At 37.0% G+C, this 15,018-nt stretch overlaps 1 protein-coding gene across 5 annotated transcripts in view; it reads right to left on the reverse strand.

Annotated features, from left to right (window-relative positions):
* The window catches only part of XPO1 (exportin 1), a 47,370-nt gene that overhangs the window by 15,361 nt on the left and 16,991 nt on the right, over nucleotides 1-15,018 (reverse strand). For all 5 annotated transcript variants that reach the window (XM_072768508.1, XM_072768512.1, XM_072768510.1 and 2 more), the window contains 4 exons: nucleotides 3,175-3,236; nucleotides 2,920-2,964; nucleotides 952-1,133; nucleotides 25-73 (listed from right to left, as the gene is read on the reverse strand). In XM_072768508.1, coding sequence (XP_072624609.1) covers nucleotides 25-73; nucleotides 952-1,133; nucleotides 2,920-2,964; nucleotides 3,175-3,236 — 338 coding nt within the window. The remainder of the gene's footprint in view (nucleotides 1-24; nucleotides 74-951; nucleotides 1,134-2,919; nucleotides 2,965-3,174; nucleotides 3,237-15,018) is intronic.

Here is a 15,018-nt window from a genome sequence, read left to right on the forward strand (position 1 = left end):
AAAAACGGTATCAAAAGCACTTACCATCACAAACTGACACAGCTGAAAAATTTGGGAGAACTCATTGCACATGCTAAAAAAAAAGAATTGATCAGTTTAGAAGACAGAGAAATTATTTACATACTAACAAAATTACAAAAGATTTCAGTAATTTGGTCATTAAAAACTCCAGTTACTATTTAAACACAAGTATCAACAACTTCATCAAATGTTACAAAGTTGCTAGAACTACCTGTAATATCACTCTCTCAAAGATTATCCATAAAGAAGAGGTTCCTGTCATCCTTAGTCTAATCTGAAATAATTTCAATCAGTCTGGTCTTTTTTTAAGATGTTAAATCAAGATAGTTGAAACAAAACTCTGTCCAAACTAGAAGAGGGGGGTATGTATATGTGTTTATTTATCTCTCAAATCCTACAATGTGGTTATACACAGAAACAGAGTTAAAATTATGAATACAGACGTTAGCCTGAATATATAAAGGTGAAATACCACTGTGTCCTAAAGACCGCAACAAATTTTTATTACTTGAAGTGAAAGAAAAGAAAGAGGCACATTCTCAAGATGCAGGGCTGGTAACAAATCAGTTGCCATTTGGATCCAAGTCATTTCTTGGGCTTATATTTAAGTAGTCAACCGTTTATATACAGATCCCAAAGGTTTCTGGGAATTCCTGACCTAGATTTCTTTTGCATGAGAAGTATAAAGTTATTGAGCTGTGACAATTGAAAGTGTGATATCCTACCTTTATCATCACACATACTTTTCAAACCTCCAGATTTAGAAGATTAGGTCTACTCTAAGACTATTTAAATTTGTACTAAAAAATAATTAAAAGTAATTTATCACATTAACAATCACAATTTCTCAAAAAATTATAATCACCTCCAAATTCCTTTAAATCTCTTCAGGAATAATTTAGAAATTCTAAAACAAAAAAAATTACTTGCCTGTCTTTTAAATGCTTTGCTTTCACTTGAGTTATCTGTCCACTAGAGAAATCAAATACTTCTTCACTCAAGAGTTTAAGAATCACCATATTATTCTGACAGAGACTTTCACTGGTCCTACTTGCTCCAACAATGTCACTGATAAAAGTTGGCCAGTGTTTTGGCCATTCTTGTTTTAATATCTAAAATAAAATAGATGTTAATTTAGTTTCACTTCTCGATGGCAAAACAAACTTCAAAGAACTTGTGTAATACTATAAGCAAGAGTTAGTAACACCCACACTTTTCATTTTCTCCTCCTTGACTAAGAGAGGAAATGTGTCATCCTCTATAGAATAAATTGGATAAAGTAGAACACAGATAAAGTTTTTGGCTTCAAATGCCCAGAACACCTCTCAGTTATCCCAAATGATCTAGTCTGGTTCTTTTTATTAAAGTTTAAGAGAGTCTTGAACTCACACCCAAGATCAAGAGTTGCATACTCCACTGACTGAGCCAGCAGCCATGCACCTCAGTCTAGGCTGTCCTAATAATGTGCATGCGTATCAATATTAGTCAGACACATATGTTCAAATTATCCTAAGTAGACTCAAAGTAAAACAGTTTTTTTTTTTTTTAACATTTTATTTATTCATAGAGACACACACACACAGAGAGGCAGAGAAACAGGCAGAGGGAGAAGAGAAGCAGGCTCCATGCAGGGAGCCTGATGTGGAACTCGATCCCGGGTCTCCGGGATCACGCCCTGGGCTGGAGGTGGCACTAAACCTGCTGAGCCACCAGGGCTGCCCTCAAAGTGAAACTCTTAAGCAATAAAAAGGTGATCGACAGTGAGAGCCATTTTCTTTGGGTGGAATCTGAGCCTTGAAATGTAATATTATCTACATAAATTTCTAAGAAACAGCATTACAATTGGGGATAGAATCATCACTGACGAAAATTGGATTGTATTTCAAGTCTGTACTGTGTATTTTGTATACTAGGGTTTTTTCCTAACCCAATTATTGCCCACCTTTTAACAAGAGCTAATTTTTTTTTTCAATAAAGATTTTATTTATTTACTCATGAGAGACCCAGAGAGAGGCAGAGATACCGGCAGAGGGAGGAGCAGGCTCCCTGTGGGGAACCTGATGCAGGGCTCGATCCTAGGACTCGGATCACAACCTGAGCCACAGGCAGACTCTCAAACCACTGAGCCACCCAGGTGCCCCCAAGAGCTAACTAATTTCTTTGTACTCCTCCTTCATCCCAAAGGTAGGCTAACAACAAATGTCCTCAGTATAAATATCAGTGTGATTTAGTGAATGAAAACCCACATATTTTCATGACTTAAATAGAAAAATCTATTTTTTTCTCAATTATTTTTTAAATATTATTTATTTATTTATTTATTAGAGACACACGGCGGCGGCGGGGGGTGGGGGACAGAGACAGAGGCAGAGGGAAAAGCATGCTTCATGCAGGGAGCCCGATGTGGGACTTGATCCTGGGTCTCCAGGATCACACCCTGGGCTGAAGGCGGCACCAAACCGCTAAGCCACCGGGGCTGCCCCTCACACACCAATTAATGTTCTCAAGAAAATGTTCTATCATAGTATGTAAATAAATAGTTTTGAAGTTGAGACTTTAGAAAGTGTGAAAAAGCATTAAGGAATGAATTCAAACAGAGATAACATGGAAAGGAAATCTGCACAGTAACAGGCAAATGAGAAAGCTCTTTAACAAATCTGATCCATATGGAGCCACAGAAGAGTTTACAGTATAGTATCTGATGTTTTGTAGCAAATTTACAATTTCAAATGTGAAACAATAGATTAACTATTATAGTTATTATAAAAACTACTAGTAGTACTACTTCAAGATGTTAGTCTAGTTACTTAATAAAAGTCCGTTTGAATATTTTGTTCCACTAATCAGCCTGAGTGAAGCATTTAATTAAGGAAAATAATGAATTGAGTCAAAGCTTACCTGAACAAGAATCATATTTAATTTCCCAATATACACCTTTTCCTTCTAAAAAAAAAAAAAAAGTTTAGATTAGAAGTCTAAAACAGGTTTAGTAAGTAAGAACATAAGCAAAGAAATCCCTTTGAGAAAAATAATTAGAGCTACTGTAAATGATTGTTGTGCATGTTTGTATGCCTGTTATAAGTAGATTTAAGTTCAAGATTTAATATTTAAATGATTTTACATTCTCACACTAATCTTCAAAAATGGTCTTACCTCTACACAAGTTGGGTCAGATGACGTCTTGATAATGAGGCCAACAACGTATTTTTTAATTCCTATTAAAAAAAGTATTCAACACTTTTAGAGCATGCTAATAAATCTTCAGCAACAACAACAAAAACTGGGGGAGATAAAAGTAAAGTCAGATAATAAACCCCAATCCCATCAGCAATACTGACATTTTTTAAAAGATTTATTTATTTATTCATGATAGACATAGAGAGAGAGGCAGAGACACAGGCAGAGGGAGAAGCAGGCTCCATGCAAGGAGCCCAACACGGGACTCGATCCCGGGACTCCAGGATCGTGCCCTGGGCCAAAGGCAGGCGCCAAACCGCTGAGCCACCCAGGGATCCCCAATATTGACATTTTTTAATGCCAATCGCTTTCGTGCACTACTCCTTTAAAGTTTTAATTTGTTACCTTTACCAAATACAGGTTTAACAATTACAAATTATCGTCTAAGATGTTCTTTAATGCTATACTTGTTAAACATACCAAAACATAATTTTTAAATAAAAAAAAATACAAGGGACTAGTATGTTGTCCATTTATTTAACACACACATAAATTTATTTTAAAGGATTAAAACGACAAAACCCCTGAAGATGTAATTTTGTAAGCACTATAAAGTTCATGTAAAATATTTCTAAATCAAGATCAGATGTTACATTAAGGTAATCCTGGAAATACGACTTTTAACTAGTCCTCCACTACAATATGGAAGAAGGGTTAAGGAGAAAGCTTGGTTTCTAATGTTATTTACTTAAAGAGTATCTTAATACAACCTACTCTTTACTTATGGGGGGGGGGGGGGGGCAAATAAAGGGAGAGAATTTTAAGCAAGCACCACACTCAGAATCAGGCTCCAGACTCAGAACGGGAATCTGAGATTCTTTCTCTCTCCTCCTCACGCACGCTCCTTTTCTCTTGTAAGTGGATAAAATCTTTAATGAGTCAAATGCTGAAACTGAGCCACCCAAGCACCCTGGTCCCCTAAGTTTTAAAGTTATACTGTAAACCCACATTAACATACCCGAGGAGTTTGAGAAGTAGGATCCCTAAATAAATATTACTTACTATATAAAATAAAGATTAGTCTCACATTTATTTAATTAGCTACCAAATGATCTATGATGATCTTCTTTCAGAGCAATCTGATTTCTGAAAATACAGCTAAGACTTTCTGGAACTATGTCCCCTAAGCCTGATCCAATAAATCTGGAACTCTGGATTCAAATTTTCATGGAGAAGGGATTTGCGAAGAAACTTACCAATAAGTATATATATGTGTGTGTGTGTGTGTGTGTGTATATATATATATATATAATACAAATGCAATAAAATGCTGATTTGATTGTAAAACTACCTTAATCCTGAGTTAAAGTAGTAAATTTATTCCCTTTCATTTGTACTTCAAATAGGAATTATAGCAAAACTACTCATTTCCTTTCATATATTTCAAATAACTAAACATTTAAAACCATTAATTATGAAGATAATTTCTTTACTATGGAAAAACTTTATTAGTACAATAATGTCACATGAGGGCTATCAATCAATGGAAAAATGTAATGTCAAGTATCAATATTCTTTTTTTTTTTTTTTTTTTTTTTTAAATTTTTATTTATTTATGATAGTCACAGAGAGAGAGAGAGAGAGAGGCAGAGACACAGGCAGAGGGAGAAGCAGGCTCCATGCACCGGGAGCCCGATGTGGGATTCGATCCCGGGTCTCCAGGATCGCGCCCTGGGCCAAAGGCAGGCGCCAAACCGCTGCGCCACCCAGGGATCCCAAGTATCAATATTCTTAATTCATAGTTTAAGACACTTGAAAAACTGCTAGGTGCCAAAAATTTAACTGGTTTTTACATACCATCCAATTTTAAACTAGGTCATTTACATTTTTAACAGTTCTACTAGGCAAAAACCGCAATACTAAATGTTACAAATGAGAACCACCAATGAACGGCTAAGGAGAATGGCCAAATCTTTCAGAAGAAATAAGATACCAGTCAGTGTAGTCAAATTACTTCCCAAGATCATCTGACAAAAAAAACATTAATTCTGTAAACAGAAAAGCGGCAGGAACCACCAGCTAATAAACGTTAATAAATGAATAATTAAATGTACTGGTATCATTTGCACTGTGTCATGGTGGACTGAAGACATCACATGTTGTGATATCTTGCCAAAAAAATCATGAGAAAGCAGACAAACCTAAATTGAAATACATTCAACAAAACTTACTGACCAGAACTCATCAAAAGTGTCCAAGACCTATCAAGTAAGGATTAAAAACTGTCATAGATTAGGAGACTAAAATGACCCAACTAACCAAACAGTAAAACAGAAAAGGGACATTAGACAGAAAACTTGTGAAATCTGAATTAATGTCCACAGTTAATAGTACTGACCAATGTTTGTCTTACGGCTTGGTAATTTTATTATGCTTGTAGAAGTTGTTAATATTAGAATAAGCTAAAAGGTGTGCATTCTATATTTTTGGGGCAACACTTCTAACTGAAATTATTTCAAATGAACAGACTTTGTGAACACAAAATCAGGGCTAGTTTTAGTAAGACAGTAAAAAGGGAAACAATTAGGAAAATCAAATGTATTTTATTTTTGAGATTTTATTTATTTATTCACGAGTGGCACAGAGACAGAGGCAGACATAGGAGGGAAAAGCAGGCTCCATGCAGGGAGCCTGATACGGGACTCGATCCCAGGACTCCAGGATCACGCCCTGGGCCAAAGGCAGGTGCCAAATTGCTGAGGCACCCAAGGATCTCCGAATCAAATTTAAAAAGAAAGCTTCTGTATACCTAAAATTAATATTATGACAACTATAAATTTTTTTAAAAAGCTGAATTATACCAATTATTTAGGATAGCCCACAAAACAATCCCACATATCAATAGTATCTAAAATATTTAACCAAAACATAATTCTAGTATGGTTTGCCCTTCTGTTCTTTACATATAAATTACTATCACTAAGGCCTCTTTAAAAAATTGAGGAAATGGCAGTTCTAAGAAAGAAAAAAAAAACAGTAATAGAAATCCCTCTGAAACCTTTTAACATGGGAAACATATAGCCATGAGAGATTTAGTAGTTTTCTTCTTAATCTGTCATTAGGAATGAGGACAATGTCTAAAACTACTATTGCTGCCTCTAGTTGAGATATTTATTTGGAGGCTTTTCTCAGCCTCAGAGAACAAGAAAATAGGATCAAACAGAGATCTGTCAACTCTTCTGTTACCAATTAAATCAATTAAGTATCTTCTCCCTCTCTTTTCAGAGGCTTCTGAGGTTCTCCTGTAGATGGAGCAAAGGGTAAAAGATGAAAACAGGGAAAAAGTGAAATAATAAGAAAAGGAAGCTTCCCACAGACCATACACAATCTTAATTTAATGTCACTCTACAATGATTGTACTTCAGTCCCTTCAGAACACTGGAACAACACCTTTTCTGATCAAGTACTACGGCACATAAAAATGTCTGTCTAGAATCTACTACTAGTACAAAGTTTAGGTCAGTAAGTACTTTAACTTCTTTCCCAAATCCTTTCCCATGGATTACCCAAAATTTAAAAAGATTAGAGCAGCTCAATTAAGAACAGTTTTACATTTTAAGTAAAAAAGAGAAAATACACAAGAGTCATGCTTATCAAGGAAGAAAAGCCAAATGGGTAGAAGCAGCAGGAAAAGCTCAGCTTTTAAGACTTAACAGTGACATTCAAATCAATTTCTTAAAACAATGTACTTCCTAAAGAAGTCATTAAAACATTATAATCTGTAAAAATTAAAATGAATTTATCGGTTTCCTACTATTCTAAAAGTGTAAGTGAAGAAGCTGAAATATTTTTTCTTTTTTAGAGGGAGAGAGAATGGAGGGACAAAGGGTAAGCAAGAGAAAGAATCCTAAGCAGGCACCACGCCCAGTGTAGTGCCCAGCATGGGGGCCCTGAGATCATGACCTGAGCCAAAATCAAGAATTTGGATACTTAACTGAGCCACCCAAGCGCCCCTAGGATATTCCTTCCAGTAGCTTTCTAAGCTCTTCTTTGGGAATCAAGAAAATTTGACACATACATATACATAAAGATTTAAAAAAATTTTTTATTTAATCAGAAACACTGCAAGTTCAACTATGTTCTTGTTGCTCAATCATCAAGCTTTTCAAAGGATTCATAAAATCATTAACATTTTTTTTTAAATTTTTTTTTATTTATTTATGATAGTCACACATAGAGAGAGAGAGGCAGAGACATAGGCAGAGGGAGAAGCAGGCTCCATGCACTGGGAGCCCGACGTGGGATTCGATCCCAAGTCTCCAGGATCCTGCCCTGGGCCAAAGGCAGGTGCCAAACCGCTGCCCCACCCAGGGATCCCTCATTAACATTTTTTAAAAAGTTATTTCTTATATATAATCTCTATACTGAACATGGGGGGGGGGAGTCCAAACTCAATACTAAAAACAAGACTCTTATGTCCTACCAACTGAGCCAGTCAGGTGCCCCTCACTTAACTATGTTTAAAGAGAGAGAGAGTGTGTGCGCGCGCATGTGCGCGCACCACCAAGCACACAGGGAGGAACAGAGGGAGGTAAGAGAATCTCACGCAGGATCGGAGCCCAGTGCAGTTCAGTATCTCAAACCTGAGATAACTTGGAGCTGAAATCAAGAGTCCGACACTTAAGCAACTGAGCCACCTAAGCACCTCAATATCTTTTATATGTAGCCTCCTCATCCTGTTCTCAATTTGAACAAAAACTCACCTCAAAAGCTTTAATTAACCTTCAACTTATTGAAAAGTGATATAAGGGGATCCCTGGGTGGCTCAGCGGTTTGGCGCCTGCCTTTGGCCCAGAGCGCGATCCTGGAGACTTGGGATCGAGTCCCGCGTCAGGCTCCTGGCACAGAGCTTGCTTCTCCCTCCGCTTGTGTCTCTGCCTCTCTCTCTCTATCATGAATACATAAATAAAATCTTTATAAAAAAGTGGTATAAAAAATAAAGATGCTATTAGCTATTTAAAAAAGCATAGAGTGTGCAGGTAGCTCAGTTGAGCATCTGACTCTTGATTTTGGCTCAGGCCACATCTGAGGGCCATGGGATGGCACCCTGCTTTGGACTCCATGCTCAGCAGGGAGTCTGCTTGTCCTCCTTCTGCCCCTCTCCCAACTTGTGTGTACATGCTCTCTCTCAAATAAACCCTTAAAAAAAATTTTTTTAAACCAGCCATGTACAATTTCTTTAATATACACTAGTATAAAAAAAAGTCTAACACGTCATGGGAAGGCCGATTTTAACATGTAATTTTTCCAAATCTCAGAGCTTATGCATTTATCTTTTTATAATCTATTTTCAAGATCAAGAAAAATGTCTTTGACAGTCCCACTAAGAGAGCAATGTCAAATAGTCAACATAAACTTAGTAATTGGATAGCGTCAACTTTAGCTAGCTGAAAAGGTTTGATTAAAATAAGCCCCATCCATATAAATAAATAACATAAACTCCATCCTGCCTTAGAAATTACCCATCATGTTGCCAAGTCTTTTTTTTAAGATTTTATTTATTTATTCATGAGAGACAGAGAGAGAGAGAGAGAGAGACAGAGACGGCAGAGGGAGAAGCAGGCTCCATGAAGGGAGCCCGATGTGGGTGGGACTTGATCCTGAGTCTCCAAGATCACACCCTGGGATAAAGGTGAGGCTAAACCGTTGAGCCACCCAGGCTGCCCCATCATCTTGCAAATTATTTTCTCGGCAATAATCATATCCCCTAGGAACACCTTCTAAAAAGTGATACTTGATGAAAGAGTAAAAGAAATGCATTACCAAACCTAATTTTCATAAAGGATTCACAGAAATACCTTATAAATGGTTTAGTTTTTTGAGTTTTTAAACTAGGCTCCACACCCAGCATGGAGCCCAATGAGGGGCTTAAACTGACCACTCTGAGATCAAGAGTTAGATTCCTAACTGAATGAGCCACCAAATGTTCCTCACTAAAACCCTTTAAAATGTTACACTTCCTGATGGAGCCATATTCCCATGGAAGGAAAAACCCTACATTTAAAGGAAAGATTTTATTTATTTATTTGGGGCACAGGGAGGAATATAGGGAGAGGAACATGTACACTGCATGTTGAGCACACAGCCCAAAGCCCCACGCGGGCTAGATCCTGCAACTCTGAAATCATGACCAGAGGTGAATGGAGTCTCACACATAACTGACTGAGCCACACCCAGGTATCCCAGAAGCCCTATTTTTCAATATTTTAATCATATGGTTGTACCCTTACCATCCTATCTGGTCAGTGATAGATTGCCATGAAGTAGTAACTGGAAACAAATACCAGATTCTACCTACTAAAAAAATTGCATTCTGAGACAGATTATAAAATACATTAAATAAAAAAAGTTGCACATTCGATTCTGATTCCTCTTTCAAAGTGGCTGATTTTCATGTTCTAGAGAAAATGCAACGTCAAGTAAAACTACAGACAAAACTGAGTTCATTCCAGTTCCAACCTTTGTGCAATACTTAAAAAGTATCCAAATCTACTTTAAGTTTTTAAAGTTTATTCATATTTAGGGATCTCTGCATCCAATGTGGGGCTCAAACCCACAACCCTGAGATCAAGAGTCACATGCTCTTCCAAATGACCCAGCCAGGTACCCTTATTATTTTTCTGAAGTAAAATCTACTTACAAGGCAGGCCTCAAAAACAAATCTCAGATTAAGAGTTATTTGTTCTACTGACTGAGTCATGGGCCCATCCAATTAAACTTAAATATTTAACACTCTTAAGCTCTAACAATGCAAATTTGGTACATTCTTCCATCAAAGCCATTCTGAATGACAGTAAGGTTCTTTTCTCCTGCCAAATGTTTATTGCAAAAATCTATCCATTTAAAACACCAACACTAGGACACCTGGGTGGCTTGGCAGCTGAGCATCTGCCTTTGGCTCAGGTCATGATCCTGGAGTTTCGGGATCAAGTCCCACATCGGGGTCCCCATGGGGAGCCTGTTTCTTCCTCTGCCTATGTCTCTGCCTCTGTGTCTCTCATGAATAAATAAAATCTTTAAAAAATAAAAATAAAATAAAACATCAATACTGATCAACAGAAAGATAGGCACTATAATATACCTATTTACTTCACACTTTCTTGTCCAGATGAATCCAGAGTATGGTTCCTACTCCTTACTTAATGAAATATTTCAGAACAAACAGCAAAATGAGAGACAAACAGCTAAAATCAACCAAGGAGCAGGAATTCTTAACATAGAGCCTATACAAATAAGGTAGAACCAAATTGTAATTTATCACCTACATGTTTAGTGATTTTAAGAGGAATGAGCCATCACTCTTATGGCCTCAAATACCAAACAAGTATAAAAGATACACAGAAATTAAAATTTTCTTAAGTTTATAGCATCGTTGTAATAGGCAAAAGGTGGAAACCCAAATGTCCACCTACAGATAAATCGGTAAGCAAAACATGGTAGACAATGGAATACTCAGCCATTTACAAAAATGAAATTCAGATGTTACTGAAGGCTACAACATGGATGAACCTTGGAAACATATGCTAAGTGATATTAACTGGACACAAAAACAATACTGTTAAGACTGCACCTCCATGAGTTACTTAGAACAGGCAAATTCACAGAGATAGAACGTGTTTAATAGTGGTTAACGGAGACTGGGGAGACAGTATAATGGGAGAGTTAATGTTTTATGGGTACAATTTCAATTTGGGATAACGAAAAAATTTTGGAGATAGTGGTAATGGTTGTACAATACTGTGAATGTATTTGACAATGAACTATACACTTAAAATGGCAATTACTGTCATGTATATTTCATCACTAAAGAACTTTTATTAAAGATTCAATAATTACAGTTGACCCTTGAATAACAGGTTTTAACAGCACAGATCCACTTATTTGGTACATTCTTCCATCAAAGCCATTCTGAATGACAGTAAGGTTCTTTTCTCCTGCCAAATGTTTATTGCAAAATCTATCCATTTAAAACACCAACACTGATCAACAGAAAGATAGACACTAAAATATACCTATCTAAGATATATCTTACTACAGTACTGCTTCTCTCTCTCTGCCTGTGTCTCTGCACCCCCCCCCCCCGCCGTCTCTCATGGATAGTCTTTAAAAAAAAAAAAAAAAAAAAACCACATATAACATACATAATATGTGTTCATCACCTGTTTTTTTTTTAAAGATTATATTTATTTATTCATAAGAAATAGAGAGGCAGAGACACAGGCAGAGGGAGAAGCAGGCTCCATGCAGGCAGCCCCATGTGGGACTCAATCCCGGGTCTCCAAGATCACACCCTGGGCTAAAGGCAGGTGCCAAACCACTGTGCAACCCAGGCGTCCCTTCATCAACTCTTATAGGTGAGGCTTCCAGTCAAAAGTAGACTATCAGTGATTAAATACTGGGGAAGTCAAAAGTTTTACATGGATTTGTGATTGCCAGGGGGTTAGTTCCCCTAACCCCTTATACATTGTTTACAGGTCAACTGTGCTGCTAGTGAGAATGTAAAATGATACAATCATTTTGGAAAGTAGTTTGGCAGTTAAACACACATCTCCTGCATGATCCAGCCATTCTACTCCAGCTAATCCAATGAATGACAGAACGACTGGGGAGGAGGAAGGGTAAAAGAAAAGGCAAAGGCAATCACAAAGGTGAATAACTTGATTATAGTCGTGGTATCATGGGTACATGTTTAGGTGAAAAATCAAATTGTACAGTTATACACCTTCCAGCTTCTGGCAACCCTTTCTTTCCTTTTGTTCCCCCAGCCCTAAGGTTAGTATCTGCCTCCTGCATTTACTAACACTTGTGGTACATCAATGGCCCTCTCTTGGCCTTATCAAACCCATCAATTCCTTGCATTAAATCCCTTTGAAAAAACAAAAATACCATGCTAAATCCTTCATGGTGAATATTAGGGACACAAAAACATAGATATTAAGGACCCCAGTTAGGAAGCTACAGCAGAAATTTCAAGGTGATTTGAGAGGAGTACATGGTTATTTGGGGGAATGAAGATATTTCTGTGGAAAGTGACAGGCAACATGCATGCTGTGTTTATTCATACTTAGCACTGAGAAGTGCACAAGGCTTTATATACACTATCTCTTCTATCACATCCCAGCAAGGTTGCAAGGCAGTCAAGATTCAGAGTTTAAAGTATCTTATACAACATCACACTAATAAAACACTGAGTAAAACCTTACGGGTTATCAATTTTTGGTTTACCAATGTTCCAAATGAAAACAGAGAACATGTATAACTCAAACTTTAACTGCCCAACTACCTTTAAGCACCCAAACTTTCATAATGTTCAATTATGACTTATTACTTTGGACTGTTCATAAATTCACCATTCCTCTTCTCAATATCAACAAGTTCTCATCTGTCTCATGAAATGAAATGAACCATAAGCGATACATCTTAACAGATTAAATCATGATCCTTTGGTTTAAAAAACAAAACAAAAGGCTACCTTTATACAAATAAATTTTTTTCCAGGGACGATCAAAAGGGCTGCCTCCTTCTTTATCATTTAAATTTTCTACCTGAAGTTCAAAAATTATTTTTAAAAAGGGAGAGGGACTAGCTAGATAATGAAGGCTGATGTGCAGCCAAGACAGAATCAACATCATTGACAGTCCTAGTGTACACCTTTAATCACTTCGGTGACTAACAACCAGTCCCTATTTGGAAATTATTCTATTCCAGGTATTAAAATTTCCCCTTCAACATAGATCAATGGAACAAAAGAGAGCCCAGAAATAAACCCATGCTTATTTGGTCAAAAAATTTTTTTAAAGATTTTCTTTATTTATTCATAAACACAGAGAGAGGGGCAGAGACACAGACAGAGGGAGAAGCAGGCTCCATGGAGGGAGCCCGACGTGGGACTCGATCCCGGGTCTCCAGGATCACACCCCAGGCTGCAGGCGGCACCAAACCACTGCGCCACCGGGGCTGCCCTTATTTGGTCAATTTATCTATGACAAAAGCAGCAAGAATATACAATGGGGAAACACACAATCTCCTCAATGAATAGTGCTGGGAAATCTGGGCAGCTATATCCAGAAGAAAGAAATTGGACCACTTTATTACAATACACAAATATAAATTCATGATAGATCGAAAACCTAACCATAAGACTCGAACCTGTTCAAACTCCTAGAAAACACAGGCAACTATTCTCTTGAACTTTGACATAACAACGTTTTTTAGATATGTCTCCTCAGGCAAATGAAACAAAAGCCAAAACAAACTATTGGGACTACATCAAAATAAAAGGCTTTTGCACACCAAGGAAAACATCAACAAAACAAGATAACCTATTGAATGGCAAAAGATATTTGCAATGATATATCCAATAACGGATATCAAAAAAAACCATAAAAAATTTACACAACTCAACATCAAAAAATGAAACCCAAAGAATCTGATTAAAAATGGGCAGAGGACTTGAATAGACATTTTCCAAAGAAAACAAATAGCAAACAGACACATGAAAAGATACTCAACATCACTAATCGCCGGGGAAATGCAAACCAAAACCACAATGAGATCATCTTACATCTGTCAGAATGGACAAGAACTAAGGAGTGTTTGCAAGGATACGGAGAAAAAGGAATCCTCCTGCACCCCTGATGGGAAGGTAAACTGGTGCAGCCACTGTAGAAAAGTGTGGAGATTCCTCAAGAAATTATAAATCCCATATGATCCCATTATTCCACCATTGGGTATTTACTCAAAATGAAAACAATTCACAAAGATCTATGTACCCCTATTGTTTACTGTAGCATTATTTACAATAGCCAAGATACGGAAGCAACCGAAAGTGTCCATCGACAGATGAATGGAAAAAAAAAATGTGGGGACACATACACACAATAGAATAGTACAAAAAGAATGAGTTCTTGAAGATAAAATGCTAAGTGAATAAAGTGAGACAGTAAAAAGACAACATACCATTTTACTTATATGTGGGATCTAAAAAAATAAAAAAACAAAACAAAGCAGAAATAGACCCAAAAATACAGAGAAAACTAGTAGTTACTAGAGAGATGTTTAGGTGGATGGGCAAAAGGGGTAAGGGGAACTGGAATGTACAGGTTTCCAGTAAAAAATGACTAAGTCACAATGATAAAAGTGTAGTACAGCACAGAAAATACAATGATATTATAATAGCATTGTATGGTGACAAATGGTAGCTACACTTGTGAGCATGGCATTATGTTGTACACCTGAAACTAAAACATTAAAAATCAACTACACTGCAAAAAAAAAAATTTTAGTTAAAATAAAAATTCTCCATTTTTTCCAGTGAAAAATGGAGTCTGACCTATAACTTGAAAATATTTGCTTCAGAACTTCAAAGATATTTTATGTAAACATATAATTTACATATATGCACGAGCAAAAGTATTAGGGAACTTATTAGGCCCTTAAAGTAGAGGAATGAAGTAAATTGGGGAACACTAACAGCAATGATTCATGGAGTAATTATATACCAAGCATAAGAATGCATTCAGCAGGGGCACCTGGGTGGCTCAGTTAGTTGGGCATCTGCCTTTGGGTCAGGTCATGATTCCAGGGTGCTGGGATCCAGCCCCGCACTGGACTCTTTCCTTGGCAGGAGCCTGCCTCTTCCTCTCCCTCTGCCCTTCCCCCCCCCCACACACACACACTCTGCTTGTGCTTGCTCTCTCAAATAAATAACTGAATAAAATCTTAAAAGAGGGGGAATATGTAATCAACATTCTTGGATCC

This window comes from Canis lupus, chromosome 11 (genome assembly GCF_048164855.1).
Source record: "Canis lupus baileyi chromosome 11, mCanLup2.hap1, whole genome shotgun sequence".
NCBI lineage: Eukaryota > Metazoa > Chordata > Mammalia > Carnivora > Canidae > Canis > Canis lupus.